The 15,004-nt window shown below is 50.6% G+C and overlaps 1 protein-coding gene across 3 annotated transcripts in view; it reads left to right on the forward strand.

The window, feature by feature from the left end:
• Positions 1-14,537, forward strand: part of LOXHD1 (lipoxygenase homology PLAT domains 1) — a gene marked incomplete at both ends in the record, with an annotated part of 104,225 nt that extends 89,688 nt beyond the window's left edge. For all 3 annotated transcript variants that reach the window (XM_080684111.1, XM_080684112.1, XM_080684113.1), the window contains 4 exons: positions 152-322; positions 6,292-6,424; positions 8,274-8,432; positions 14,057-14,537. In XM_080684111.1, coding sequence (XP_080540237.1) covers positions 152-322; positions 6,292-6,424; positions 8,274-8,432; positions 14,057-14,537 — 944 coding nt within the window. The remainder of the gene's footprint in view (positions 1-151; positions 323-6,291; positions 6,425-8,273; positions 8,433-14,056) is intronic.
• Positions 14,538-15,004: the final 467 nt, after the last annotated feature.

The following is a 15,004-nucleotide window of genomic DNA, read 5'->3' on the forward strand; positions in this document are numbered from 1 at the left end:
CAGAAGCCCTCAGAGATCATCTAACCCAACCCCTCGTTTCATCAGCAAGGAGACCAGGGCCTAGAGAAGATAGAGAACCTGTCTAGGACCACACAGTCAGAGGGGAGGGAAAGCACATTCACCTCCCATCACCATGATCTCTTTCCCTCAGGTATATTTCCAGGCTGGCACCTCAGCTACGTGGATGTGAAGGACATCTCCCGCGACGAGATCTTCCGCTTCCAATGTGACTGCTGGCTCTCCAAGACTGAGGGGGATGGACAGACAGTTCGCGAATTTGCCTGTGCCAACAATGAGATCCATGATGAGCTGGAGGAGACCAGTACGTGGGGTTACCAGTGGGCTCAGCCTGGCTGTGATGCTTGGGCTGAATCTTCAACTAAATGGGAATTAGCTTAGGAGAGAGGTGGGAAATGGTGTTGACAAATCTAAACAAGAGACTCTTACAACTGGAAGGGAATCAGCTGCCCAGTGAAGGAAATACTGTTGGGGAGGTATTGGGGAGGTACACAAGTAAACCCCTAAATGTTGTTTGGCGAACCTGAAGCAGCCAAGATACTGGTACCAGATCATGGCTCTGAATCTCAGGGACTAATTAGGTAGAGGAAAAACCCACTGGGGACAAGCTCACCCTGCCCTAAGGGCTGGGCAAGGAAGTTGGCGAGAATCTCTGTTTTATTTTTATATCATGAACTCCTTCCCTTTGATTTCAGTAGCAATAGCTGCCAAATCAAGACTTCCTGGAAACAGAATGTGTGTATGTGTATTGGGGGGTGGGGGCAGCCAGCATCTCCACCAGCTGCTTTCTCTTTGGTCCCTTCCTCAGGGGATATTTAAAGGGAAAGAGTAATTACTTCATAAGGTGGGATGGCCATCAGGGAGGTGTTTCTTCTATACAGATGCCAGTGTCTGGGTCTAACAGGACAAAAAAGGCTCATCAAGGTAGAGCCCAGTGTAAAGAAAAGATTTTCCAACCTTCGTTATTAAGGTAACACCAGCTATAGAAGAGATAAACTCCAAATCTCAGTGGTTTAACACAACAAAATGTATTTTTCACTCAGGTACAGTCCAGTGTTGGTGTTTGGCAGGAAGTCTTTCTTCCACACTGTGATTCAGGGATCCAAGCTCTCTCATCTGTGTCTCTGCCATTTTCAACATGTGGCTCCCACATTTCTAGCTGAAGGGAAAAAAGAAGACTTACCCCCCTACCTTCTCTAACACATTGACTTACTTTCTATTGGTAAGAATTAGTCATGTGGCTCCATGTTGATGCAAGAGCACCTGGGAAATGTATCAGTACCTACGCATCTCTGCCACACCATCCAAACTACCAAATGACGAGATTAACTGCTTTGAGAGGTACTGAACACTGATGTTCCTAGGAGCATTCAAACGAGGGCCAACCTCCCATTTATCAAGTTGTCTGTATGAAGATTCCTGCACTAATTTAGAGGGCGGACTCCCAGCTTCTGTAATTGCACTTAATGAGGTGTTGCTGGGTGACTGGTTTTAATTTAGATGCTATGAGTGGTGCACACTGCTCTGTGACCCCTAGTTGATCGGTATCAACCTTTGTACAGTGTCCCTGCACAACTATAAGCTCCTAGAAGTCAGGGACAGAATCACTCATGTCTGCAACCCTCGGCAGCTCTGTAGGCTTTGGTACCTAACAGGTGTGCAGTTAGTTAAGTGCTCAGTGAATGGAAGAAGGTGCAGTCCTTTTCTTCAGAGCCTCGCAATCCTGTTAGAAGGAGAAACTTAAGCCCCTTATGCAATAGGAACACTTAAGCCCCTCGCCCAGTGCCAAGGTGAGCAACAGAGGCTCCTACGCTACCGGCATTCAGGGCAGGAGAGATGTGTGAGGCCTGGAGCAGAATCACTGAGTCTCCCTCACACATGTCCTGCCTGACAGCTGCTAAGACCTGCCGGATTTGGGTTTTCAGGGAGATTGCAAAGGGTAGGCAGCACGTGTGTTAGTTCTAGAAGGATGTGTATGAACTGGAGATGGGAAGGCGGGGGCCCAGAGCCCAGGAGACACCCAGACTGGTTTCTTTATAAGGAGCCCACAGAGGACAGAGTGGCACCCACTTACACTGCCCTACAGCGGACAGACAGCCATACCTCTGTCCTTAGATGGAAGCTCATCCTGATGGGAACCAAGGATGCAGCTGGAGCCAAACAGCCATCCCTTGGCTCCCTTTGTTTAACCATTTGGCACATGCTTATTGAGCACCTACTAAGTGCCACAGCCTATTCTGAGCTCTGGGGACACACCAATGAATAAAACAGAGACCCTGCCCTTGCGGCACTTACATTCGGTGTCTGTGACCAGGGGCACCTCTGGGCACTCAGCTTGTGACAACAAACACCCTCTGGTACTTGAACAGAGCTTCATATGCGGAAAGCACTCCCCACCTATGTTCACCTTAGGTCCTCACAGCCCGACTCCCTCCCTGCGAGCCAATGCACACCTCTCTCTCACGGGTAAGGGAATCAAAAATCCAAAGAGGTGAAGTGATACACCTAAGGCCCATGGGTAGCTAGTAGCACCCAGGTGACCTGATTCCTAGCTCTGGACTCTGAACCACCACAGGAGGTCTTATCAGTATTGAGCCTGGCTGGCACTCCAGATTGATGGATTGCTCCACATCATTTATCCTCCTGCTCCCTTGGTTGTACATGTCTCAACCCCAACACTAAGCTGGCTACAGCAAAAAGGGTGTGTACTGGTTCCCAGAACTTCCACCTCCAATTCTTGATAGCAGTTCTGGAAGCTGCTCCCAGCCCTCTGCAAGCATGTGCCTCTGCACTTGATCTAATGTGCAGCTGAAGCTGAAAACCACTGGCAATCTTTAAATAATACTGATGCCCAGGTCCTACCCCCTGGGATTCCATTGTAATTGATACAGACTAAGGCCTGGATAGTAGGATCACATGCTCATTTGTGCACATACATGCATGCACACCTGTACATGCACGCATGCACACGAGAACTCACACACCTGGAAGGGCAAATAAGGTCTCTCAGGCTGGACCCATGCTTCCCTCTTTACAGCTATCATTTTCCATTTCCCCTCTTGTGGGGCCCTTAGGCCTGGTCAGTCAGCCCAAAAACAGTCTGGTGATGTCCAGCTGCCCAGGGATAGGCAACTCACTGCTTCACCAGGCAGCTGTTAGAAAACCCATCTTCACAGTCATGTTCCTGAAACTTCTATCCTTTGGCAGTCCCAGTGAGGTCAAACAGAAAACTTCAGGAGTGGCCAGGACTCTTGGTTGTACATGTCTGAACCCCAACACTAAGCTGGCTACAGCAAAAAGGGTGTGTACTGGTTCCCAGAACTTGGAAGTCTGAGGTGGAGCTGTCTCAAGGCTGTGATTTCAGTGTCCCCAGTGGTTTCAGTGTCTCCAAACCCCTTTTCTTCTCAACGGCTTTTTTTCTCAGCATTGTGGGAAGATGGCTGCTGGCCACCCCAACCCATAGCCTTCTAGCTCAATAGCCTCCATGGAAGGGAAGAGAGTATCCCCCAGAGGAAGATTCTGACTGGCCAGGAGGGGCCCCATCCTCACCACGTAGGAGCTCCCCAGAGTAGAGAATGTTCCTGGCAACATGAGGTAGGGAAGGCGATAGGAAGCTGGAAGTTCCAGGTGCCCGCTGGAAGCCCAGGGTCCTGCCCTGGCACTCCTCCACAGCATCACGTGCCCTGCATGTCTTGCCTCAAGACAGACAGCTATTTATTCAGCAGCTGGTCACGTGACATATTGGCTCTTCTTAGTGTATTCTGGATTGCTTGTCCATCTCCCTCTGCAGATGCCAGGCCCAGACCACACGCAGGATGTAAAAGGTGGTCTGCCCGTCTCGCCAATCCTGCCATTTGAACCACTCTCATGCTTCCTGAGCTCAGGGTAGCTTTGCTTGTGAGTCTTCATGCTGGTGACTCACATGGTGGCTCCCCTTCTCCACCTGGGCTTGTCCTGTAGGTCTGCTGGCCCTGTGGTAAGCCTTACATTGACCCCTACTGGACTGGGCTCACCCCTGCTACCTGCCTGCTCTTTCAGGTCCCCCATCCTCCTGTGTCTCCTCTATTTCCTCCTAGCAGCCTATCAACAAGTTGAGAGTCAGGCCTCCACATTTTATCAAGTGCCTGATGACTTGGGAAAGAGGGCAAGGTGAAAATATGTTGAATGAAACTTCCTCTCAGAAGACCATTGATGCAACCAGCAACATTTGTTTCTAAAAGTCTACCTAAATGTCCTCACTTACATGTCTTACCTCTGTCCCTTACTTTCAGGACCCTGAGAAAAGAATGAGTTGCAGTCCACATCCCTCCATCTGCATCATTTCTCACATCTCCTCCTTGAGGTCATTGCAGTGAGCATGGAGGTTCCTCGAGCTCCCTGCTCCAAACCATTTCCTTACCAACGCCAGGATCCACTTTGAACTCACAGGCATTTGGTTTGCAGAACACATCTCCCCCTCTAATGGGAAAAAAAACGTTGGGAGAAGTGGGACCACTCTCTGCCCTGTCAGGGTTCTAGTCCCTGATAGTGACTCAGCAATTTTACATTCTCTCTGACCTAGGCTGGGCTCTGCAAGCCCCACCCTTCTCCAGGTGTTAAGTGCTCTCTGGATGTCTCTTCCTGTTGTGGACTACCTGAGTCTTTGCTCAGATTCATCCTATTTGTTTCAGGTAGCAGAGAATCTCCTTGAGAAAAGTCACAAAGGCAAAAATGTTGCTGAGGGCCTGGGATGGACATTACACTGAGCAGCAGGCATAGCCATCCCTTCGCTTAATTGTCTTCATCACGTCTCCGAGATAAAGGCACAGAAACAGAGCTATCCCCTTTGGATTCAGAACCCCAAATCCTCACCAATTAATTTACAGCAGTAAGAGCTTCATGCATAGGGACACTCCGAACAGATATTTATTGTGTCTGTCTGTGTGCCAGCTCCATCCCTGGCCTTGACCCCAGGAATCAGGTCTGGATCCTGTGGACTTCAAGCCCCTGCTACACCCCTCAGTATCTTCTCATGCTTCTCCCACTGCCTAGAACATTCCTCCACTTTCTGCTGATCATAGTCATGGCTCTTCTTCAAGCCCAAGGTGAAATGCCACCTCCTTCGCGAAGAGTCCTGTGATTAGCCCAATCATTCATTCATTTGCTCATCAAATATTTACTGAATGCCTCTGTGCTGGGCACTGTTCTGGGCATGTGGGGCCCATCAGCGAGCAAAATGAAGACCCTTGCCCTCAGGGAGCTTGCATTCAGGTGGGAGGGAATTCAATAAACAATAAAGTAATAAGTAAATTACATAGCATTTTAGAAGGTTCTAGGTGATAGGGACACAAGAAAATAATAGATAAAGCAATCTAGAAGTGCTGCGGGGGCGGGGGCGGGGAGGATCAGGTTGCAATTTTAGATGTGGTGGTTGAGGCAGACCGAAGGTGGTAACACTTGAATAAGAAATAGAAGCTGAAGGAGTGAGCCAAACCGATATGGGTGATATGGGTGGGCGGGGGAGCGGTGCAGACAGAGGGAACCATCATTGCAGAACTCTAAGGCAGCAGCCCGCCTCAGTACTCTGGGGACAGCTCAGAGGGAGGCGGAGTGGTTGGAGTGAGCAAGGGAGAAAGTTCTAGGTGCTGAGAGAACTAACAGGGAGCCAGGTTTTTCCTCTTGCCTCATGGTACTTGGGCCCTTTGTCACAGGGCTCCCACGTTCTGTCCTGTGGTATAATCTGTGCCTGTGTGTCTGGGACTAGAGATTGCGTCCCTGTATCACCCAGAGTCCAGCCCAGCACTGACAAATGGCATGAATGCAGACAAGCTCGAGGGAAGTGAGTGAGAGGCTGTGACTGACACTGAGCTGAAACCAGAGTGAAAACTGAGACAAGATGGGGGTGGGACTGCTTGCTGCAGAGAGTTGAGGCTATCCTAGAGTCTTGCCTGCCTGGGGCTTTCCAGACCCTTCCAGGAGTGGGGCCCCACCTCTCCGCCCTATTATTTGCCTATGATCTCGCTTTGTGTGTCAGGGGGCCAGGCCCAGCAGCTACCATGTTCCCCATGCAAAGAGGCTGCTACTATACATAAAATGGGAGCACCATTCTAGCCCCCCAAATCAGGACAGGTTCTATTTTTAGTGCCTCAGTTGTGGCCATTTTAACCTCCCCTCCCACCCCAGACTTGGTCTAAAATCAAATGTAGGCCCTGGAGGGAGCAGCCATCAAACTCCTGCCCTGATGGTGGGCGCTGCTTCCCCTCCGCTGACCCTCTCCCACCTTCTCCGCTGCAGCCTACGAGATCGTCATAGAAACGGGCAACGGAGGCGAAACCAGGGAGAACGTCTGGCTCATCCTGGAGGGCAGGAAGAACCGATCCAAAGAGTTTCTCGTGGAAAATTCTTCCAGACAGCGGGCCTTTAGGAAGTAGGAAAAGGGGTGACCACAGGGGCATGGGGGTGGGGTGGGTAAGAGAGGAACCCCAAGGATGAATCCCCCTGCTGGGGGTCATAAACATATTAATGGGTTTAAACTGCAAGTGCTTATTGAGTACCTACTGTGTGCTGACTCTATGGGACCTCCTCGGGATGAACAGGAAGTTTATAAAGGAAAAGCTAGGAGGGGACTACCATTTAAAGCGAGTCCACCGGCCTTGCTGGTGTTGCTCAGTGGTTGAACGTCAACCTCTGAACCAGGAGGTCGCAGTTCAATTCCGGGTTAGGGCATATGCCGAGTTGCAAACTCGATCCCCACTGTGGGCCGTGCAGGAGGCAGCCTATCAATGATTCTCTCTCATCATTGATGTTTCTATATCTCTCTCCCTCTCTGAAATCAATAAAAATATATTATAAAAAAATAAAGAGAGTCCCCCATAAGAGACTAGAACCTAATTATTCCAGCCACTAAAAAGAAAGGATGATTACATAATGTGATTGAAATGCTAATTATCACTGTCCTGGCAATCATAGTACAATATATGTTATCAAATTAATGTGTTGTACACCTTACATCTACACAATGTTATATATCAAAGATATGCCAATTTAAAAAAAAAAAAAGTTAACAGAAAGCTACAGCAACAACTAGTTAATTAATTAAAGAGACCCCACTGTGCAACAAGACCTAGATCACTGCAGACTTTTTTATCCCATGTCCACACAGACAAGGAACTTTCGGTCTGTTTGAAAAGGAGGACTTCCGCCTGTACAATTGCAGAAGCATGGAAGACAGCATCAAATTAAGTTCTGATTAGAAGGAGGAAGGGAAGGGACAGCCTCCAAGGTTCTTTGTAGGAAAACCAAAATTGGGTCTCCTATAAAGGGGCCTCCACTCACAGCTCCCTATTGGCAGACACAGCCTGGAGAATCTCACCCCCTCCCCCATCCGAGCTGCCTCTGAGCTGCTCAGATGCCCACTTCATCTCCCCACTCTCTCCAACATTGCTTCAATAAAGTCTCTCCCTCCCATAACTCACCTGCCTTTTATTTAAACTCCCTCTACGTCAGGACAAAGTCTGAACTCTGATTGGCACTTACAGACCACAGACGGCTGCATTTCACCTTTCTTCCTTTCTTTCTTTCTTTCTTTCTTTCTTTCTTTCTTTCTTTCTTTCTTTCTTTCTTTCTTCCTTTCATGTATTTTTATTGATTTCAGAGAGGAAGGAGAGGGAGAAAGAGAGAAAAACATCAATGATGAGAGAGAATCATTGATCAGCTGCCTCCTGCACAGCCCACAGTGGGGATCGAGCCCGCAACCTGGGCATGTGCCCTGACAGGGAATTGAACCACTCTCAACCACTGAGCCACTCTGGCCAGGCATCTCCCACCTCCTTTCTATTGCAGTTCCCTCACTGGACCCAGCCTGCAGCCAAGCCAGCACTCCCCCCAGACATGTCTGCACCTCCCCACCCCACTCTTTCCATCTCATGGCTTTGCCAATTTGGGTCCACATCAGAGGACTCTTCCCTCCCTCTCTCATCCCATCACCTTCTCTGGCCAACGCCCAGGGCCCAGGGCCTCAACTGCTCTCAACCCCATGCGTTGTTGCCATCCACTGGTGCTGGGGCCAGGCAGCAGGCAGGACTTTCTAATGGTGGTGATTGTCTTCTACAAAACATAGCCTGAACCCCTCAAGGGATGGAGACCTGACATCAGCTCTTGCCATTCTGTTCCTGTTCCTCAGACCAGAGCCTAGAATACCGTAGGAACTCAATAAATGCTTCCTTCTGTTAGTGGGCACGGGCAGTTCTCATTGGCCACATCTTTATGTCCTGCAGGGGGACCACAGACACATTTGAGTTTGACAGCGTCTACTTGGGGGACCTTGCTGCCATCTGCGTGGGCCACCTTGCCAGGGAGGAGCGGTTCATCCCCAAGAGAGAGCTGCTCTGGCACGTCAAGACCATCACCATCACTGAGATGGAGTACGGCAATGTGTAAGTGTGTTCCGCCTGCCCTCGCCCCCAGCAGGAGCCTGAGGCTGGGCTGTGGGGAAGACAGCACAGTCCAGGGAGGTGTCACCTCATTCAGGAGGCAGGAAGGGAAGAGGCAGGTGTACTGGACTGGAGCTATCTGAACCATAGGCCTACTCCGGGGGCTGGGGACTAGGCCAGATGCCCTTAGGTGCTCAGCCTTTTATCCATTGATGCTTTGGAAGAACTAATGCTGAGCAAGTCAGACAGTGCCAGACAACGGAGACATTCCTTCCCCTCCCTCCCATCACTGTATAATGACAAAGAAATACAGCTTTGAAGCCTGCTCCTTCCACGGTCATAGTGAAAGGCCACCATCCATGTGGGCAGGGCCGGGGCCAGAGACAGCTGGGGTAACACCATACCCACCTTCAATAAAGAGCTTTGTCTTCCCCCCACCAGGGCCTTCCTGGGGACTCAGGCATTTTTGGAGGATTAAGAGTCTTAGTTTCCTGGGTAACCGTCCACAGTTATCAGATTGTCTAATTAAAACCACTTGGGAACCACGCTGGAAGCCAGAAAAGAGCCTGAGGTTCTGGAAGGCAGGAAAGACACTGCAAAGGCACCAGGGGAGGAGGGAGAAGAAGCTAAGGGCCATGCTTGCCTCAGGGAGGGTGGGCCCGAGGAGTGAGTGAGAGCTGAGGTCACGGCTCTGGCTGGGGCATCCCACAAAACTGCTGCTGGCCCCTCAGGACTTTGTGTAGATTTTGGGGGCTGGCCCTGCCCAGGCCACGCCTTTCTTGGTAAGCACACCAGACAGAAGCAGTCAGGTGCAGGCCTGCGGGACCCAGGCAGGCCCCTCAACTGCAGGCTCCAGCCTTCAGGAGCCCAAGCTCCTCAAATAATGTCTGTCCATGCTCAACCTGCAGCCTGCAGGCCCCAGGCATCAGCCCCCTCTGACAAGCCCCCCTTTGGGAACTGGCAGGGAAGGGTCTGACCTCTGGGCTTCTGTCTTACCCAGCTCAGGCTGCCTTACCCAAGTACCAGGATTGGGTGGCTGCTCCCTGTCTGGAGGCCAGAAGTCCGAGGCCAGGGTGCCAGCGTGGTTTGGGTTCCGATGAGGCCTCGCCTCCTGGCTTGCTGTGTCCTCACTTGGCAGAGAAAGAGAGTGAGCCCTGGTGTCTCTTTCTCTTCTTTTAGGGGTGCTAATCCCATCTTGGGGCCCCCACCCTCATAAATTTATCTAAGCCTACTTATCTCCCGAAGGCCCTGTCTTCAAATACCACCACACTGGGGATTCAGGCTTCAGCATGTGAGTTTGAGGGAACACAGTTCAGGCCATCGCAGCTTCCCTTGGGGCTCCAATGCTCTTGTTGCTCTGCTAGAGAAGGACAGCTGGGGAGTAGTAGGTCCTGGAGGAGTCGCGGGGCATGGCTGCTGGGAGCAGCACAGGGAGGACTTGGAGCTGGGGCAGAGGACCCCGAAGGGTCCCTGACTCACCAGCAAGCCAGGGTCAGCTCAGAGCTCCTCCTGCAGCCAGTGACTGCCCCCCGGGCCACAGGGAACACGGCTGCTGCTCTGCTCCTCCGCAAACCCCCAACATAAACAACACAAAATGCTGCTTCTCGATACAATAATGAAATGAAATAGTCATCATTTGAGTTCGCTCTAAATGGACACTGTGAACGAGAGACAGCCAGAGACCTCAGCACCACCCTCACCTTCCGGTCTTGGGAGGAGGGGAAGCGAAGGCCCAGCCCAGGAACTTCCCGTCCCACCATCCTGGGGCCGAGCTGTGGGATTTCTCAAACAGTGCAAAGAAGCCTCCACTCCCAGGGGAGCCTCTTTTCCTTCACCCTCAAGAGGGTGGCCTTTTGTTCGTTTGTCCTCAGGCTGGGTGGGGAGGAAGGGAGGTCCTCAGGGCAGGGCTCTTCCCAAAGGGAAGAGGGTGCAGGGTGTCCAGACCCCCAGATGTCAGAGCTACCGTGGGTCAGCTGTGTGGCCTCGGGCAATAACCCATCAGCTCTCTGTGCCTCAGCCTCTTCTGGGAGGCGAGCTGATGCTCTCTAGAGCCAGGAGGCAGGGGGATGCAGGGTGCAGCCTGGGGCTCTCAGAAGTCCGGCTCCAGCCCAGGGCCTGTGCAGGTCTCAGGCCTGTGGTTGCTGCTGGAAGACAGCCTTTCACCCCCAGAAATGTCACTCCATCCAGAAGGGGGACTGTGCAGGCATGTTTAGTCATTGTGCCGATGGCATGCCACTGGTCTAGCGTGTACTGGCATGCTGCCATTGTAAAAGCCACTCCCTAGCCCTGATGTGCTCCCACAGTTCCTCCCCAACCACCACAGTCACCGTAATAGTTGGTATCCCATGAATTGCACGTGAATTTAATCTCAAGCTCTTATGAACATGATAATGTCAAATTTCCATCTCCCAACCTTTCCCAGTTCTGGCTCCTCTGCGGCAACATGTGTTCCTTTGTGACCAGCTTTTCTTTGTCACTCACATCCTCAGGATTCCGGAGGAAGGACACACAGAGAGGCTTGTGTTTCTTTCTTTTTTTTTTTTTAAGACCAGAAACAGCTTCATTCTCCTATCCCAATATCATATGTGATACATAATCATCGTAAAAATTCAAACAATACCAAGGGAGTGTGTAAAAGAAAGCAAAGATTCCCCAAAGCCCTACCCATCCGAGGAGGCCATCATGAGCCTTTGGTGACCAGTTCTCTCTGGCATTTTCCTATCAGACACACTGTTCCCAGAAGTGTGATCCTATTCCTCACGTTTTTTCATGTATTCAATTACTTTTGTGTTTGTTATTCTCTGCTTTTGCCTTTACTCTTACTGATGACCTCCCCGCTACTTTCAGGGGGAACAACCTGGCTCGTGTCCTTCCCCAGCTAGTCTTGATCCCACAAAGCCCTGAGGTCCTGCGGCTTGGTGATCGTACAATTATGTCTATTAGAAAACATCTTCTTATGGATACACCAGGGAAGAGTTTTCAGCCATTAAAAATTATGAATTAAATATGTACCAGATGACTTGGAGCAAGTCCCAGGAAGGACTGTTGAGTGAGGAAAGCAAGATACAGAAAAACATGTATTGCCTGATGCCATTTTGTACATGGAACACTGACGTCCTTCGTGTGTGTGCGTGTGCGTGCGTGTGCGTGTGTGTGCGTGCGTGTGTGTGTGTGTGTGTGTGTGTGTGTGTGTCTGGGCAGGGTTGGTGAAATGGAGGGGAATTGGGCAAGATCCACTTGCCATTGTGATGGGTTATCTGAGGTGACTGTGGGATGCTGACATGGAAATGAGGGAGAAAAAAAGGAGCTAGCACCAAGCAAAAAGAGGAAAAGAAAAGGAGTGAATTTAGAAAAACATGCATATGATCACACGATCTGTGCGTTTATATAGAATTATGTATATTAGAGAGCATATGCATAAAGAAATACATTTTAAAGAAATTTTCAAACAAAGAATGCAAGTGTCTCCCCCACTAAGAAAGTGCGCTTTGTAACAACAATCCAGATTTATCAAGATAAATTGGGGGAGGACAGAACTCCAAGCAGAATAAGGATGTCCTTCGAAGTATCTTTAAATAGCGGGCCCTTCAGTGGCCAGGCAGGCTGGCTCTGGGCCCCGGTTCTGGGTCACCTTGAGCAGTGACTTCTCTTCCCAAAGCCTTAGTTTCCCTTTCTGTGAAATGAGGGGATGATGCCTACAGCTCAGGGCTGTTATGGGAGTTAATGAGATGCAAGAATGCAAAACCCTGGCAGTTAGTAAGTTTGCAGAAAACCAAGCCTTTTTGCTGTTCTGGATTTTCATCTAAAATGGGTTTGATTTTCGCCCTACCCGGGTGGCTCAGTTGGCTGCAGCATCGTCCCGGACACCAAAAGGTTGCAAGTTTGATTCCCAGTCCGAACACAATACCTAGGTTGTAGGTTCGATCCCAGCTTGGGGCGTGTATGGGTGGGAAGCAAATGATCAATGTTTCTCTCTCTCTCTCTCTCTCTCTCTCTCTCTCTCTCTCTCTCTCTCTCTCTCTCTCTCTCCCTCTCAAACCAATAAAAATATTTTTTAAAAAAGTGAAAAGGCCCTAACCCATTTTTGGCTCAATGGATAGAGGGTCGGCCTGCAAACTGAAAGGTCCCAGATTCAATTCCAGTCAAGGGCATGTACCTTGGTTGAGGGCACATCCCCAGTAGGAGGTGTGCATGAGGCAGCTGATCGATGTTTCTCTCTCATCGATGTTTCTAACTTTCTATCTCTCTCCCTTCCTCTCTGTAAAAAATCAATAAAATATATTTTTTAAAAAATTAAAAAGGAATAAAAAAATAAGAGTTAACCTAAAATAATAATAATAATAAAGTAGTAGTTTGGAGTGGGAAGAATACATAGCAGTTCATTCAAAGTCTATAGCATTGCCAATGGGAAAATCAAGGTCTGGGTAGGGGGTCTGACTTGCCCAAGGTCACACAGGTGGCAGACTCCAGCCCCCCTTACACCTATGCACTGTTTTTCTGCTGTGCTCTCTGACTTCTCTTTTGGTAATTATTGGACTCGTTGCCAAAATTGAGGAGATGTGGGGTTGGAATGGCATTAGGGAGGGGACTTTTTGGTGCAAGAAGTTGCTCTTGGCCCTGATCTTGCTTCTGATTATGGTGGCTTCTTCAATGGGGGACTTTCTCTTAACCCATAAACCCTGCAGCCAAGAGCATGTACACACACACACACACACACACACACACACACACACACACACATACACACACACTTCAACTTAGCCAACTGCGAGGAATTTGGGAGCACATTCTATAGCCATGATTCCATTTGGCTTTGGCTGGGATTGTCACTCCGAACCCTGCAACTGCCTCTGACAGTGACATCGGGTGAAACATTCATCCCCTTTGAGGGAGTGAGGGGATCAGCATGGCTGGCGTGGAATGAGCTTAGAAGAGAAGAGCAGGTGATGGGTCGGGAAGGTCAACAGTGGGAGGAGGGTCAGATCAAGAGGGTCTTGCAGGCCTTTGAAAGGTGGTGATTTTTGCAAAACTAGGGAAAGCATTGGGGGCTTCTGAGCAGAGGAATGGCATTCTTGGGCTTATATCTACCCGGGGTTGGAAATATAAGTCACTGGGCTGCTGCGTAGAGAACTGACCGTGGGGAACGAGAAGCAGGGAGACGGGCTGGGAGGCTGATGTGTCCAGGTGGCAGACAGTGGTGACTTGGACCAACGGGCAGCCGGGCAGAGAGTGAACCCTGCCTACTTTTCCAGGTGGGCTGGTTCTGCTCTATGTTACAGAGCAGCTCATTGGAACTGGCTGGTGGATCAGATAGGGAGTGTGAGGATTTTCACCCTAATCAGGTGGCTCATTTGGCTGCAGCATTTTCACCAAACCCATTTTAGATGAAAATGCACAACAGCAAAAGGAGAACATAAAAGGAGAATTAAAAAAAACAAAAAAGGCAGCTGGATGGGTGGAGAGCACTCTGGAAGTTAAGATAAACAAAACTCAATCCTCATGCTCTAATGCAGACATTTCCGGCCCTATATCCTGTCCCTTGGGACGAAGTCTCTGTGGAGGAACAGGGGTCCTGGGAGGGTGTGAGCCCGGCTGGTGTCTACTGAGCTTCCCCTCCCGCCCCCCAGGTACTTCTTTAACTGTGACACCCTCATCCCCCTCAAGAGGAAGAGGAAGTACTTCAAGGTATTCGAAGTCACCAAGACGACCGAGAGCTTTGCCAGCAGGGTCCAGAGCCTGGTGCCGGTCAAGTACGAGGTCATCGTGACGACCGGCTACGAGCCCGGGGCAGGCACAGACGCCAACGTCTTTGTGACCATCTTCGGGTCGAACGGGGACACGGGCAAGCGGGAGCTGAAGCAGAAAATGCGCAACCTCTTCGAGCGGGGCAGCACCAACCACTTCTTCCTGGAGACGCTGGACCTGGGCGAGCTGCGCAAGGTGCGCGTGGAGCACGACAGCAGCGGCTACTGCTCGGGCTGGCTGGTGGACAAGGTGGAGGTCACCAACACCAGCTCGGGCGTGGCCACCATCTTCAGCTGCGGCCGGTGGCTGGACAAGAAGCGGGGAGACGGGCTCACCTGGCGAGACCTCTTCCCTTCTGTGTGAGGGGCTGGAGGCCCTTCCTCCCAGCTGCTCCCAACCACACCATCCTACCCCTCACCTTGACTTCTGGCAGACTTTCCCTGAAGCCTCCTGGAGCTGGGACTGGGGCCCAGAAGGTGACATGTGCCTCTGTGGGCCAGAACATCGTGGTCCTTCGGGGGACACGCTGGGTGAGTTCCCGGGGGGGCCTGCCCCCTCCCCAGTGTCTGGTACCTACAGGAACCATCAACATGTGTCCCAAGCCATGGCTGCATGAAAATAACTCTGCATTTTCTTTTCCAATAATAGCGGCAGCCAGGCCGAGGCTGCTGGGGTGCAGGTGGGAAACTGGGCTTCACCCAGGGGACAGACATGGGGAAGAAGATGGTGTATTTTAATAAAAAAAGAATTAACACCTCTCCTCCCCCCCACCCCCCGCCCCAAAACTGGGCTAATGAAATTATTATCAACCACACCCCACAAAGAACGCA

Source organism: Plecotus auritus, assembly GCF_963455305.1.
Source record: "Plecotus auritus genome assembly, chromosome: 8".
Lineage (NCBI taxonomy): Eukaryota > Metazoa > Chordata > Mammalia > Chiroptera > Vespertilionidae > Plecotus > Plecotus auritus.